At 35.1% G+C, this 16,444-nt stretch overlaps 1 protein-coding gene across 2 annotated transcripts in view; it reads right to left on the bottom strand.

Moving 5' to 3' along the window:
* Nucleotides 1-16,444, bottom strand: part of ZBTB10 (zinc finger and BTB domain containing 10) — a 33,188-nt gene that overhangs the window by 10,541 nt on the left and 6,203 nt on the right. For both annotated transcript variants that reach the window (XM_063079459.1, XM_063079458.1), the window contains exon 2: nucleotides 9,219-10,104. In XM_063079459.1, the coding sequence (XP_062935529.1) occupies nucleotides 9,219-10,104 (886 nt within the window). The remainder of the gene's footprint in view (nucleotides 1-9,218; nucleotides 10,105-16,444) is intronic.

The raw sequence follows: 16,444 nt of genomic DNA, 5'->3' as shown, positions 1-16,444 counted from the left end.
CATACCTATCAAAAACAAATCTCAAAATATGTGACCTCTTCTAGGCTGACAATAAGCTTTCATCAATACTGTGCTTAACTTAGGAACCAATATATCGTATCACTGCTGTACTCAAACCCACCCAAACAACCTAGCAATTCATTATTCACTTTGTTGATGTGAGTGGGCTAGAAGCCAGGCAACCAACCATTCACTTGACACTGGAATGGATTTTGCTTCATTAGCAAGCATGACAGTAATTCTTGATCATCTTTTTCTCTAAAATTATAGGATTACAAAATAAACTCTAATATACTTGTTCTTGTGATATTCAAGATCTTCCTATGGAAATCTTTTGCTTCATTTAAACTTAACAAAAAAGGGCTAGGATTTCTTCGCAAAACAGCTAAAGAGCTTGTAAAGACTTATTAAAACAGTTTCACAAGATGACAGGTATTTTCCTGATTGGTAGCAGGTACATGTGTAGTATGTAATATTCAAATGACTAGAGCTAAAAGATAAGCCACATATAATTTCCTATTTTTACAAGTGTCTTTTCCCAGTGAACAAATAGCAGCCCCTTCAAAACAAAACAAAAACAGATTTTATGCCTTCAGCAGCAACTCCTTTCATATATTATCTTATTTAAATTTCACTACATATCTATGTAATAGTAATGTTCTTATCTACAACTTTATCAATGAGGAAACTAAGCCTGAGCAAGGCTAAATAACAAGCTAGTGGCAAAGCTCTGCACTATTTACTAACTGTATTACACTGCCTCCTGTAATTTATTACAAGCACCAAGCCTCAGGGCCTGGCACATAGCAGGCAATCAAAAAACTGTATAATTTGCTAGCCATTTAGCTCAGTTTGTTAGAGTGTGGTGCTGATAACACCAAGGATCAGGGCTCAATCCCAGTATCGACCAGGGCAAAATAAATAAATAAATAAAAACCCTATAATTTGCAGTGCCAGGAATGAGAGTGCAGAGAGGTATGTTCAACTTACTTGCTAGTGATACTTGATATACTTTTTTTTGCTAAATAAAAATAAATCTTAACTCCACTCTATGCTAAAGCAACATTCATTTTATTACATTCCCTTTACTTAATTAATAAAACCATGTCTAAAATCTTAAGGGTACCAAAGTATTAGCTACCATCATTCTTTACAGTTTTACATTTTTTTGCCTATTATCTTAAAGCAACCTTTTCTCCTTAGAATTCACATTTTTATATCTCTCTTATTAACCATGTATTGCAGTTTTAAAAAATAATACCTTATTCATGGGTTCAAAAAATATGATTAACAAGCAATGGAAAGATAATGAGATGGGATTAAGACCAGTATAAAATCTGTCTCTACCAAGAAAATGTTTATGTAACTTTTTCCTTCATATGGAAAGTAGCAGTAATATTCACTTCACAGGTGCAATGAGAAGTGATATATGAAAAGTGATATGAGAAAAAATGATAAATGACAATACTGAGTAAGTTATAAAGTGCAATACAAAACAAGGCATCATCATTAAGTGAGAATAATCTTGGTGCCTGTAGTAAGCAGGTGTACCTTGGACCACAGTGGGCTAGCAACCTTTCCAAATTATCTGGGAAGTGAGTAGTGCAGCACCTTTCCGTGAGTACTAAACAAAACTGGGCTGAGAAAACTGTCTCCCAAACAATTTGCTCTGGTCTCACTCAATATTTCAAGCATGAGGAAGGTGCAGACTAATCCAGATTTTTAGAACACAAATACTCTTGAAAAGAATGAGATATGAGAGAAGATAACAGAAATGGAAGTTTTAGAAATAGCTAAACTCTGTTGTAAAAAAAAAGCCTTAAAGACTCATTCAGTAAGATTTATTCAACTTTCATTTTCATATAAATATACACCAGAATCAAGTTTCTATTCTCTAAAGATGGTTTCAAAACCAAGTCTTTTGTTTTTTTCCAAACAGGGATACCTTTCTTTCTCTTCATTCAGTTTTTCCTTTTCAGTGGAAAGTAAACTCAGTTGCAAATGTATTATTATATAAAGCACCCTTAACAACTCCTACAGCAGCCTAGAAACTCAATGATAGTTATTTTTCATTTACTCCCAAACCCATCTAACTTAGACTAGGCTGTTTCTTCTTCACACAAAGGCTCTTCTTTTTGCCACAAACAGTCCCTATCACATCTCCCTAGTTCACTCCCCACTCCAATCCATGAACAATTGCTCTCCAAATTTTCTAGTCTTAAATGCAAATACATAAACAGATCAAATCTCTAGTTTAAAAATGTCAGGGCTGGCTGGTTAGCTCACTCGGGAGAGTGTAGTGCTGGTAACACCAAAGTTAAGGGTTTGAATTCCCTTACCGGCCAGCCACCAAACAAAAACAAAAACAAAATACCTTTAATTGCCCCAGTCTGTAAAAACAAATTTCACAATTACCATAGCATACAAAGGTGGTTACAATCCAACCCTAACCTATCGTCATCTCTCAACCTCATTTCCCTCCTGTACCCCCTTTTCTATTCTTTCACTACCCACTTATTCCAATTTCTTGCCACCTTGCAGTCAGTGAATGCCCTCCTTCCTCTCCTGGCAAACTCTTACATGATACAAGATCCAATTCTTACTGTCTTCTCTATGAAGCTTTCTCCAACTCTTCTGAGCAGTTAGGAGACTCCCACTCTATCCCCCTGCCATACTTCTTAAATAATTTTAACATTAAGCACATTGCACTAGATATATTTCTACCTCACTATTGTGAATAAATTCCAGATGAGAACTCCTCAATCTTGACATTGCCTGGCCTAATGCTTAGTTTCTTGGGATTTAAATAAAAATTTCATTTCCAAATACCCTCTTATATTATGATGTGGAAAGCTATTTTGAAGTTCCAGGAAAGTAATATTTGATTGTAACTTTTCCAAAGAGTAAAGCTTTGAATGAAAATTTAAAACTATCTGGTCACCCAACTAAGGCTATGTCAGGAGCCAAAAATTCAATTTTATAAAAAAACTCACTGACAAATAGGGTTTAGATAACTTAATAAACCCTGAGCAGGCAGAAGTCACAAAAATGCTTTTATACCTAATCCACATAAGGCTTTTTCAGCTCCCAGCTTTACTCTGTCCACACATCCTCTATTCCTTAGGGTTCCTAATTAACAGGTAATAATCACCAGTGCAGACATCTTCTAGGTCAAATACGGCAGACTGGGGAGGAAAGCAACATGAAACAGAGCAAAAATAAAGAATGGAGAAGAAGATGGCAACCTATTTCTAGTACCTCCTATCACCTTTTTAAGATCAAAAACCGAAGATTCTTATGGATTAGTACATTTTATAGCCCATTAACTATTGGACATTTCTTTTTTAAAATGGGCATCAGGGCTTCAAACTCCAATTATAAGTTTCTAATGAAAAATGATTTAATATTTTGACTTGTAGCTTATCCTTTCATAACATATTCCACACCGAAATGATGCATGAAAGGCTTAACAGAACATCTGGAATCCCCCAAGAAAAAGAAAACTAATCCAGATCCATAAATCTAGTAAGATGTAGAATGTAGAGTTTTTCAGATTTTAGGAAAGTGATAACTATAATACCCCAGTGGAGTCTAAGATAGCAACCTATAATCAAAACATTGATATTTCTGCAATAAAACATGAATATTCATATTTAAGGAAATGAGTAAAAAAATATAAATAGCTGGTTCTGTTGCCAAATGACTAAAAAAAGGCTTTGGGTTTTTAGAGCTTTTAAGATTTCAGAATTATGAGGTAAAAGTTTTACTTCTTTCTCATTAGAGAGGTTATTTGGAATATACTCAAGACTAGTTAAGTGGCAGAAATAAGTCTAAAGTCCAAGTCTCGTTTTCCAAAGTTAAGTTCCATGGTTTTAAAACATATTTTAAATAGTTCATCTGCTAAATTTATTTGGCACAGTCAAGACGGTAGGAGGTCTCAAATCACATGGCCTACTTTCAAATCAGTAATTTTTTTTTTTAGGGCCGGCCAGTGGCTCACTTGGGAGAGTGTGGTGCCTGATAACACCAAGGCCACGAGTTAGATTCCTATACAGGGATGGCTGGTTAGCTCACTTGGGAGAGCATGATGCTAACAACACCAAGTCAAGGGTTAAGACCCCCTTACCAGTCATCTTTAAAAAAAAAAATGTTTATACTGACACATACACACACATATATGCATATATATGTGTGTGTGTGTAAATATATATATATATATATATATATATATAATTTTTTTTTTTTTTTTTTTGGTGGCTGGCCAGTTAATTTTAAAAATTTGATCATTTAGAAAGCATTTCAGGATTTTGCAGTGCCTGAAATAACAAACATCAATTATCATCAAAACACTGAAGGGCAGAAATGCTAGTTAGTAGATAACTCTAATTAAAGAGTTTGCTATAATTAGAATAATTCATTACTTCAAATACAGGCCTCATTAGCTATCTAGTTTGAATACTCTCTTCCTGAAACTTTTCTTTCTTTTTTTTTTTTTAAAAGATGACCGGTAAGGGGATCTTAACCCTTGACTTGGTGGTGTCAGCACCACACTCACACAGTGAGCAAACCGGCCATCCCTATATGGGATCCGAACCCGTGGCCTTGGTGTTATCAGCACCGCACTCTCCCGAGTGAGCCACAGGCCGGCCCCTGAAACTTTTCTAAATACTAAATTATACAAGCTTAAACCTGATTTCAACTTTGCTTGTAAGGATTACTACAAATTTACAATTGCTGTAAAACTATTTTCCCACCAGAAGTTTAGGTGAAAGGAACTTTCAGGTTGTTTAAAAGATCTCTCAAATTATGTTTTGATAAAGTAAAATTCACCTTACAACTGAATACCTGTATAGCATTAGGGAAAAAAAAAAAATCAATCATCTACATGGAACTATAACATAAAATGCATCAAAGATAAAAAACAATGACATAATAATTTACTGCTGCATTTACTAGAAAACACTTGAAACTGTCCATCATATAAAACAACCATTGGAGAAATTGTTTTTAGAAGTCAGTATGAGAAAAAGTTTGTCATACTAAAGAAGGTATGTTTCTTCCTTTTGAAAAAGGCTGCTTAGTATCTTAGAGCCAATTAAAAGATTAATTAGAGCTATCATATTTATACCCATGACTAGTACTCTTAAACCTCTTTGCTAATTTGTTTCTTTTGTCATTTCAGAATCTGTTCAAAATGAGGTTGGTATGTATGCAACAAACACAGAGAATAAAATTATTTACAATAGGTGGAGCTGGTTAGTATGACTGGCACAAATATAAAAATCTAGACTCAGAAAATCTTGTTCCTTTCATATTAGCTCACAGCATCAAGAGATCAAAAAATGGAAATAACACCTGACTTGTTCTGATTAAATGGGACAATTGATGTGGATATACTTTGTAAAACAAATTTAGGCAATTGTTTCTATTTCCACAATTTAATTTCTATTCTTAGATTTTTATCTACTTTATTTGGCTAAAACTTAATGTCTTCTGGCTGCAAATCAGCAAGACAAGGATTTGAACATTTTACATCATTAGAGCAATTTATTAATGACAACTTTTTTCCTATTATCCAGATTTTAGCTTTTGCCAACAGATTTAATTATTCCACAACCCCAGAAAATCAGAAGTTTCTAACCTTCCTGAGTTCTACTTCAATTACTTTCTGATACCAGAAAGTGACTCAAAATAACAGATATGACAGCCTCTTCAAGAGTAAAAAAAATACCACCCGGGTTGTCAGCTCAGTAGGTTAGAGCGCAGCCCTTAAACACTAAGGTCACAGATTCGGACCCCCATGCTGGCCAGCCACAAAAAAATTTAATTTAATTTAATTTAATTTAAAAACTACCACCTGAATTAAACCCCTCAGAGCTATAGGTATACCTTCTTATTTTAATCTTTATGAGGCACCCAAATACCAGCTTCAACATTACATAACAAGAAGACAACATTATCAGAGCTGTGGTTTACAAACTGTGGGCTTAAGACCCTTGGGAAGGCAGTTCCTACAAGGAAGGGATTCATCAATCCAAATATGCCAAGCATTGTTTGTAGACTGAATAACTCACTATGACTTTTCAGATGTTTGTTACAGAATTTTAAATTCATTTAAAAGCATTTATTTCACTAAACATTTTTCTACTGTTCTCAATAAGGAATTAAAGCATAACCAATGAAGTAGGGGTTCGTAAAAATGTTTAATAGTTAAAAGAGACTAATTTCTAAAAAGACAGGGATCTACTAGTTTAGTGGTTAATCACAAGGTTTTAACGTGAGACAGTCCTAAATATGAAATCTGACTCTCTCTACTTTTACTAGCTGAATGACCTTGGGAAAGGCCTTAACCTTCATAAACACAGGCCCACTGTGTACTATATTGGTCAGAACTTGCCAGGAGAGTTGAGTCAATTCTGTGTATTCACAAGGTGGGAGGAACAGCACATAGCCTAGAAAAACATGACTCCAGGGGAATTTTTTAAATGTCTAACATTTGAAGGGTTATCAAGTAGATTAGAAGGATTAGGTTGGGTTCAGATTATACTGCTCAAAATGGGAGAATTAGGAAGTTATGAAGCAGCAAATTTTGGCTCAATATAAAATGACTTCCTAATAATCAGTCATCCTATACTGGTATAGGTTGCTTAAGAAAATAGTATTTATTCAAACAAAAAAGTCAGGCTGGGGTTGGATTATCTATCTAGCACTTGGTATAAAGTACACAGCACTGGAAAACCAATATAAATAACGTCAATAGTCTTCCCCAACCTTATGGGGAATTGAGATGACCATGATAATGTTTGTGGCTTTATGCTTGTCATTTAATTTTCATAATAATCCTATAAAATAAGCACCATTATTTTAAAAATGAGAAAACTGAGGACAAGAGTTTAACTTAATTTTTAATTTGATCATGGTCTCACAGTGGGTAAGTGGCAGGGCTGATTTTCAAATCCATTATGTCTGACTCAATTGGGGCTCTTTCCACTATATCAGAGGATCTCATCTTGACTCATAGTAGAATCACCTGTAGAACTTTAAAAAATTCCAACATCCAGACCACAATGCATACCAATTAAATTGGAATCCCTAGGAGAGAGAGCCAAGCATCACAGCCTGTAAGGTGATTCCAACATGCAGCCATGACTAAGAACCAGTGCTATATACCAAGGGTTGGCAATAAAGTTTTACTGGAATACACCCATATTCGTTTGTTTACACACTGCTTTCATGCCACAAATGGTAGAGTTGAGTAGTTAATTTTATGGCCTGCAAAAGCTGAAAATATTTACTGTTTTTAGCCCCTTGCATTAAAAATTTGCCAACTCCTGGCTCTATTATCACATTACACCCTAACCATAATACTCATAAACCCCATTTTCTGCTGCTGAATGAAGTTGGAATTTAGAAGCACTACAGTTGGAATACAGCACATATCACTAATAAAACAAGAAGTGTGAGTTAAGCAAGGCTCATCAGATACCAAAGTGTTATCAATGACATAAAGTTACCTTTTATAAGATGTAAGAGATAAACTGAAAACATATTAGACTACCAATAATTTCTAATAGACCTAATCTGTTGATGCAATCATGTTTAGGGGGTGCTTGCTAACATAATGGCTAGTTATGTTTTTTGGAAAGTATGCATTGCGGTTCAATATTAATGCTTTGCTTTTCTTTAAACTACTCCAATCATATGTGGTATTAATTTTAAGAAAGGGGTTAGCTCTGTTTAGTTTTGCCAATCACCTATCCAAAAGATCTGCTTATTCCTTCAAGAAAAATTGTGTGTGTGTGTATATTTAAAAACATTACAGGGTTCCCACCATATTGTTAAAAAAGGAATAATCCATGTAGCAGAAAAAACAATGTAGCTTTAATTTGAGAATCCTATCAAGGTCTTCTGTACTGAGAATTAAGTCAAAACAAAGTGCTAGGTAAGGAATCTATCTACCCTTAATACTTTAATGAAACCGCCTTGGGGTTTTTATTGCTAAAAACTTTATAAAGTATAAGAAAAAAGATCAGCAAATTGGGCTGGCTGGTTAGCTCAGCTGGTTACAGCGTGGTGTTGATAACACCAAGGTCCAGGGTTGCAGGCCTATTGCCAGCCAGCAGCCAAAAAACATTAGCAAATAGTATTCATTATACAGACATGCTGATTTTCTTTTAAAGTAAAATTTCTACTGGTGAAAACTAACCCAAATATAAAAAGCCAGAGGAACCATTTCACAGAATTACTACGGCATTTTGCCCTCTGGGAACTAAAGACAATGATTCTTTTTAACAGAAAAGTAGCCCATCCTCAGATGACCACCATCATATAAATCAGACACTGAACAGTTTCAGTGTTCTTAAAGTAAAACAAGCATTAAATCGTACATAAGTATGAGAATAGTGCACAAGCCAGGAGTATGCATATAGGAAACCTAAAACCCACTGAGCTGCTCCTTCAAATAAAGTTAGGCACAGTCAGATTAAAGGTAAAGAAAGTTTCAAATCTATTTACTCTTTAGTAATGGTCTTCCAACCCCATTTTTAAAAAATTCCCACCACCAATGTAACATGCTAAACTTCTTATATACATTCTTTTGGGAATACATCGAAGAGGCCTCTCAACTAATGCAAAGGAGAATGAAAATTAGAAGATGACAGTGGACAAACTTAAAATACTCCAGCTTCTGTAAGATTTGTAGTGAGAACAGCAGCTCTATATAAATTAGAATCTTAATTTGCAAAATTCCGTAGACACTTAAATATGTTTAAAAACAACAAAAAAAAAGAGGTTAACTAGGTCTCAAAAATGTCCCAAAATGACAAAGTGAGAATATATTACAACTAAAGATTCTATCTTTCCCAGGACTGAGTGTAAAATACTGAGCACAGAGGCTAAAGATCAGGAGAGTCAAAGAATTGCATACGCAATGAAGTCCACATTCCTTAACAATATATGCAATGTCTGGTTATTTTTACAGCATTTGAGAAATCCACATACACATGTCTAAAGAAAAGACAAAGAAAATATACCAAAAATGTTGTGTCTGAGTGATTTTACCCCCTCCTATTGTAAACATTCAAATCTAGTATTGCTTGTGTACACAGTTTCATAACAAAAATTTTTCAATTAAAAAATATACTTTAAAAATATACGTTAAAATATCCAACTAAAATTAGAATGAAAACTAAGATATCTTGGTATTGTACGATATTTACCTGGTTCTTCCTTGATGAGTAGCGTATTTTCTTCTGGATAGGCAACAGGTGGCTGCATCACTGAGCAATCTTCTAAATTTGTTTCATTATTAGGTGGTATATTATAAATAAATCTCTTTGTAGTTTGGTTTTTTCTCCTTGTTTTGCCAGTCTCTTGAATGCCCTGGGAGCCCATATTATTCCAAATAAACACTTTTGTTTGACCTTGAGATTCATTTTCAGCCAATTCAGTAGAACCATCCTGGACCCAACTACTGTCATTCATTTGGTAGTTTTCTATTTGGCCCTCGTCGACATTACCATCATTTTCAATTTTTACATTACTTGCCAAATTGGTAAGATTCCGTGTTGCCCAAAAACTGGCAATTTTTTGATCCCGTGATGAAGACAGACCATCTCTATTAACTGGTTTTCTATTATTATAGTCCACAACTACAGACTCTGGAGCTTCTGATTTAATGCTTATATTTAAGGCATCTTTAATGAAATTTCGGCAAGTTTGAACAACTTCACTCATTTGAAGATAGCTGGCCACTGTCATCACTTCAATGGCATTTTGGCTTGTGAGCACCAGGTTACCAGAATACAAGAAGTCCAAGATGACTGAAAAACCTTGAACTGCAGCAATATCTAAATGGGTAGTATTGTTTTGGTTAGGGCTTTCTTTGTTTGAAAAGCAATATAAAGTCTTAAAGAAACGGCTGCCTGCAACCAGGATGTTCTTGTGAGCTTTAAAGATCTTTCCACTCACCACAATGCTGACATCACAAAGAATACCTTTCTTTCTCTGTTCATTTAGTTGTCGAAGAAGTTGATAGCAATAAGAGTTCTCATTTGGCCTACTATTAAAGTCACAGTACCCCTCCTCTGATGGTATTTCTGACTCCTGTAATTGGATGGAAAACATTTAGATTAAATTTTATTTACTTTTTAAAACCCCAAACCAAGGTAACAAGTATCATCAAAATAAGTTTTTAAAAAGCACCAATCAAATATACTAATTTGTGAATAATCATTATGTATTCTAAGATGAAAGTATTCATCATCCCAAATATTGAAAGGAATGGAGTGAGATGTGATACAACCCAATGCTATTATAAGAAAAACCAAATGCTCTGACTGAGGATCAGCAGGATGTTATTTAAAAAATAACATTTAAGTCATTCTATTCAAATATAAGCTAAGGATATGAATTGAGAATTACTTCAAATTCAACTAAAAAGAACAATTGTTTTCATAAGAAAAGAAACTTGTTTATAGGAATCAAATTAGTTTGCTTTATCTCTAACTGATAGAAAAGTAGCAGTCTCCTCTCTGGTTAAACTTAAAATATCCAAGTTACAATATACTGGGCATATCACCCTATGTAACACTATTAAAAAGGTAAATTTTAAGTCTTGGCAAACAATGAAATCTAATAGTATAGAAAAATGAAGTTAATTAAATCTAACTAGAGATAAAGTTAAGACCCTAAGAGGAAAATGTGCTTCGACTATAGGAATATCCAGTTAAACAATTTCTCAATCAACTTTTAAAATCCCTTCTATCTCTTTAAGATCATAAATAGTGTAAACGCTAAGGTAACTTAAGATTCCTGAATTCAAAATTCTTAACGTTTATAAACTTTGCCTCTTATCAATCATTCATTATAGTTTATTTAGCATCACTCAAGTTAAGGTAATTTCCTACAGGACAATTAAGACTGTGTGATACAACAGTAAGAATAAAGAATATGGCACACTGTTTAATGACTATGCTAAAAAACTGAAGTAATCATTTTTTTCCCCTGCAAGAGAAAAACTGCTTAGACATTTCTAGTAGAAAGGATGACTGAAAATGCTGACCTTACGTAAGTGTTAAAATTTTTCATATTTTCTTTGGCACAAAATATTAACTTAAATATAGGCCATTTCCATAAAATAATGCACATACATACAAATATATTCAGATCTATGATTTTATGAGCATAGAGAAAAACATGGAAAGATACATACTAGAGTGTGAACATGTTGAAAGGACTGATATACCTGGAGTGAAGAGAGGAAGGGGTGTAGGGAAGACAGGACTGCAAAAATTCTCACAGAAACAACATTTTCTTTCTTTTTTTTTTTGGTGGCTGGCTGGTACATGAAACAACATTTTAAACAGTGGATTCCTAAACAATCACAAAACCCTATTTAATCCAATCAGGGTATGGCTAAATTATAAAAATATTATCCTTACTTCTGAGTCCTGGTCACATGCAATAATCCCAATTCTCTGAAACCAAACTACAGTCCATCTAAGAATTTCTGTGCTGCTTCCAGGTATGAGAAGTCACATGAAAGAACTACAATAGTAGAATTTCACCTTCAGTGTTTCACAGGGATAAAGGAACAATATGAATAATTCTGCAAATCTGGGGTATATGATCACTACAGAATGAAGTCACTCATGGGTTCAGATCCCCATACTACCCAGTTGCCAAAAAAAAAAAAAAAAAAAAAAAAAAAACCCAACCAAAACACCCCCACCAAAGTACTAATGGAATAGAATGAAATCTCACTTTCCACTGACCCTTAGCAGTCTCCCCATCCCTTCCTACTGCCTAAGGGGCATAATGCCCTTATATTATAGCAACCCCCAAAAATGTGTCTTAAATGAGCTAATTTTTCCTACTATAAAAACACCCAATGCTCGGCAAAAACTGGTAATCAGGATGGATAAAGCTATCAAAACTAATACATTCGGGCCGGCCTGTGGCTCACTCGGGAGAGTGCGGTGCTGATAACACCAAGGCCACAGGTTCGGATCCTATATAGGGATGGCCGGTTTGCTCAATGGTTGAGCATGGGGCTGACAACACCAAGCCAAGGGTTAAGATCCCCTTACCGGTCATCTTTAAAAAAAAAAAAAAGAAAAGAAAAAGAAAAAAGAAAAAAAAAAAAAAAAAAACTAATACATTCATGAGCACCCCCAAATTTTTGTTTTTGGGGGATGAGGGAAAAGAAGTAAGGTTTTAAAAGGAGGTTGTTTTATTTAACTTAAGATCTTGTATATAACGCTGGCTGGTTAGTCAAGTGGTTAGAGCACAGCCTTATATGGTCACAGGTTTGGTTCCACATACTGGTCAGCCACCAAAAAAACAAAACAAGGGGCTGGCCCATGGCTCACTTGGGAGAGTGTGGTGCTGAAAACACCAAGACCACGGGTTCAGATACCTATATAGGAATGGCCAGTTAGCGCACTTAGGAGAGCATGGTGCTGACAACACCAAGTCAAGAGTTAAGATCCCCTTACCAGTCATCTTGTTTAAAAAAAAAAAACTTGTATATAAACCAGTATGTTGTATAATTTCAAACTACTTAGCAAATGGGAATGAAAATATTTAGGACTCGTGTGAACATATAAAGAACTAAAATAATACTAAAATGCCTACAATAATTTGTACAGTATAACTTTCCATAAAAGCATCTTACTGTTTTACTTGGTCTCCGCCTTTTGAGACTATTAGAATACATTTTAAAAATTAATTTGTCTATGCTCTCTAAAGAAAATTCTGAACATGAAAGAGGAATCTTTCTTTAGTGCAGGCCTGACACTAAGCTTTATTATGCATGATGTACCTGAACAGCAAGCTTGTTTGTTTCAAAATTCTATCTAATAGACACTGCAGTAAAAGTATAAATATGTGGAAGAAGCAAAATTTTAAACACTCAATAAAATTTGGCAGCGCATCTGCGAAGAGTTTGTAGAAGCAGTAAATTAGCTTTCACAGGTCAAGAAATTGCCTAAAGTTTATAAATCAAGCAGTTGAAAACACTTCAAGGAGGTGGCTATGTCTAACTGTAGCAGTCATCCTAGGCTATGGTCACTGTGTCCTGAATTTTCTGGGCCAGTCCCAGATTGTAGGATTCTCTGCCTTTATCATACATACCACATGTCCTAATTTTTAAAAATAACTCAAGACAAAAGCCTATCCACCAAAATATATTCCCCCCTTCTATTTTGACACAAACTATACAAATCAAACACTATCCAATCACTTTTTTTCCTCATTACTATTGTACGAAAACATTAATGTCTCCTGCCTTTACAAGGAACACCAGCAATTTTTCACTACTGATTAAAAAGCACTATGTCGTGTTTGTAGCAACTATTAAATATGCCCTTCAAAATGAAGGGTTTCCCAGTCAAGAGTTTGTGTACTCTCCAAGGAGATTATTATTTGAGAACCTGGGTAAAAGAACTAAATAAGCACACAGCACTAAAATAAATTGCCAACATTATTTGCTGAACCAAATAAATTAAGAAATTCTTAGTACTAGAAACAAAATCTTAAAGTAGGTCCCTAGTAACTGCAGGGATCTCTTTGGTTCCTTTCTTTAATGCTCTATGTCCACTGTTAGTATATTGGTAACATTAGGTATCACTGATAGGTTTAAAAAAAAAAAAAAATACTGGTGAAGTGGTTTAAGTATTTCCCTAACTGGTTTTCTGAAATGTAGGAACTTTTTCTATCTACTTTCCCAAACAGGAAAACACAACTTAGTCCAAACATTAGTCTAAACTGGTTAAACAAGGATATTTTAAGAAAATGGACATTCACAGACTTAAATATAAAGTCTGGAATTTTTTTTATTTGTGAAGATGCACATAAAAAAAAAATCACAAGTTTAATCTGGGTGAGACCTTAGAAATCAAATCTTCCAAAATTTAGAAAATATAGAAAAGTGTCCATTTAGTTAAAGTCCTCATGACCTATTCATATTTATTTCAAAAAAAAAAAAAAAAACCACAAATACTTTAGGAAAAAAAGCTTGAAAAATCCTAACTTTACTTATTTATTTAGTAAGCATTAAGTGAGTGCCTACTTTAGCCAGTACCTACACTGGGAACCAAAATGATTTAGTTTCTAATGTTAAGTTATTGCTAGTGGGTGAGACTCTTAAGGTTAGGGACTAAAAAGTATACAGGAGGGTGTTAGCAGAGAAGAGGTGTATCTAATACAATTTCTTTGGAGGGGAAAGGACGCTTTTTGGAAGGAGAACTGAGCAGAGCTTTAAAAGATACAAGAGTGAAATAGGAGGATGAGCATTCTAAGCAAATGAGACTGCATGAGACTGGCCAGTTAGCTCAACTGGTTGGACTATGGTGCACATCAAAGTCAAGGGTTTTGAGGACAGGCCAGGCACCAAAAAAAAAAAAAAAGTGCACCAAAAAAGAACCTAAGGTGGTCTACAGAATCCTCAGAATTCCAGATTTACCGAGAACTTCAAAGTGATTTTGCCCATGGAATGCAAATGTGCCCATATGCACATTTTTCAGAGGTAAATGTCCATCACTTTCATCATACTTATAAAAGAGATGCGAATCTCCCAAAAGATTAAGAACCACTGCTATAGGCACCTAACAGAGCTTTTAAAAGCAGAGAGTGATTTGACTGGATTAGCAGACAGAAGAGATGACTGTGGCATCAATGTGGAGGATTAATATCAGGGACCTAAGACTGCAGATACTGTAACCAGTTGGGAAGGTACTGTTAACAGTGCAACGTATTTGCAAGAAACAAGAACCTTAACTAGGGAAGATAGATAATGTTAACTGGGGGTGGGGCAGGGCCTGGAAAAATATTTGAAAGGTAAAATCAGAACTTGACTGATGTTGCTCAGGCCAGCCCAAAAAAAAAAGAACTAATGAACAAACTTGACTGATGTAATAGATGTAAGGTTGGGGGAGGGGGGTAAAAAAAATCATAGAGTCTTCAGCATTCTACCTTGGGGAACTAGATAATGCTGCCAACTTGCAGAGAATACAAGAACATCACCCTGTCCTCTCACCCTTCTGTGGAGGAGAGGAAGATAAACTACCTTCAGTTGAAAGTAATACTACAAATTTCAAACAGCTCATCTGTAGTCAATCCAGCAATGAAAGGAAAATTCAATTTAGCTAAAAATCAACAAGTAATTAGTATTCACTTCCCTACTCAGAATTACAGCCCTTTTCCGATAAATGGATTAGCAGAAAAAACATTTCCAACACAAACATCAAAGTGTCAACTGACAGCATTAAAAACATCAAAATCTTTATATTACTTTTGCTATAGGAACCCACTGGAAGAGAATATTGAAAGAATAAAGACATTAACTTCCACTTCCAAATCTGAATTTCAGGAAAAACAAGTTCAATTTATAGAATATGAGGACAAACGAGGCTATAGCAAATGTGATGCCAAATCAACACCTAATGGTACTGCCATAGTTGGTAGAGAAAGACAGAAAGGTCTCCTTTGCAGTCTCTGATCACCTCTCTGATGTACTTGAGTGATGGCACCCTCCCTTGTGGCTTAAGTACTATCACACCAGGAATTCTAATTCTGTAAGGAGTGGGCAGGGTACACTTCAAGTGATTATAACATACAGCCAACCAGCTCTCTCCTCAAATTCTAAACCCACAGACACACTACACAGGTGCCTCTAAACAGCAACGCTACACATGTGATCATGATTCTTCCCTGCTTAAAACTGCTATTGTTGCCCATTTGTTAAAGGAATAAAATGCAATCTTTTTAGCATGACAAGAGCTTCTCCATGTGAAGTTTATCTAGCTATTCAAATCTGATTTTTCATCCTGCTCAAACTATCCATTTCTTTCAGACAGATCAAGACATGGTTTTTCATATTACTCATGCTGCTTCCAACTGCAGTGCCCAGAATGCCAGTCCCTCCCTGGTCAGCACCTATTTTAATTTAACACAATTAATTAAGTTCAAGAGCCAGTTCTGGGGCTGGCTGGTAGGGCAGTCGGTTAGAGCACAGCCTTATAATACATAAGGTCACTGGCTCGGATCCCCCCTACCCAAGAGCCAGTTCTATGAGCCAGTTCTACAAGCTTCTTCCAACCTTTGCAGGTAGAACTGATCATTCCCTTCCTTTAGTTCTTCAAGGTACCCTGAACACACTTTTACCATGGTATCTGTATCATTTTATTGTCATGTCTCTCTTTACTAGACTACAAGTTCCTTGAGGGCAGAGAAGATGTATTATTGACAAATTTAGCCTCAGTGCCTTGTTTCTACTTAATATAGGTAAATTTAATAGGGAGAAAGAAGCCTATCCTAGCTACACAATAAGGTATGATCAGACATACTACCAACATTTTGACAAACACAAGGGAAATGAATCAGCTCTTACTGACTCAAACACAATGAATGAATGAATGAATGAATGAATGATAATAATTACTAC

The sequence above is a fragment of the Cynocephalus volans genome, chromosome 15 (assembly GCF_027409185.1).
Source record: "Cynocephalus volans isolate mCynVol1 chromosome 15, mCynVol1.pri, whole genome shotgun sequence".
NCBI classification, from domain to species: Eukaryota; Metazoa; Chordata; class Mammalia; order Dermoptera; family Cynocephalidae; genus Cynocephalus; species Cynocephalus volans.
Note: the sequence above shows the minus strand (reverse complement) of the source record. Positions and strands in the feature narration are given on the sequence as shown.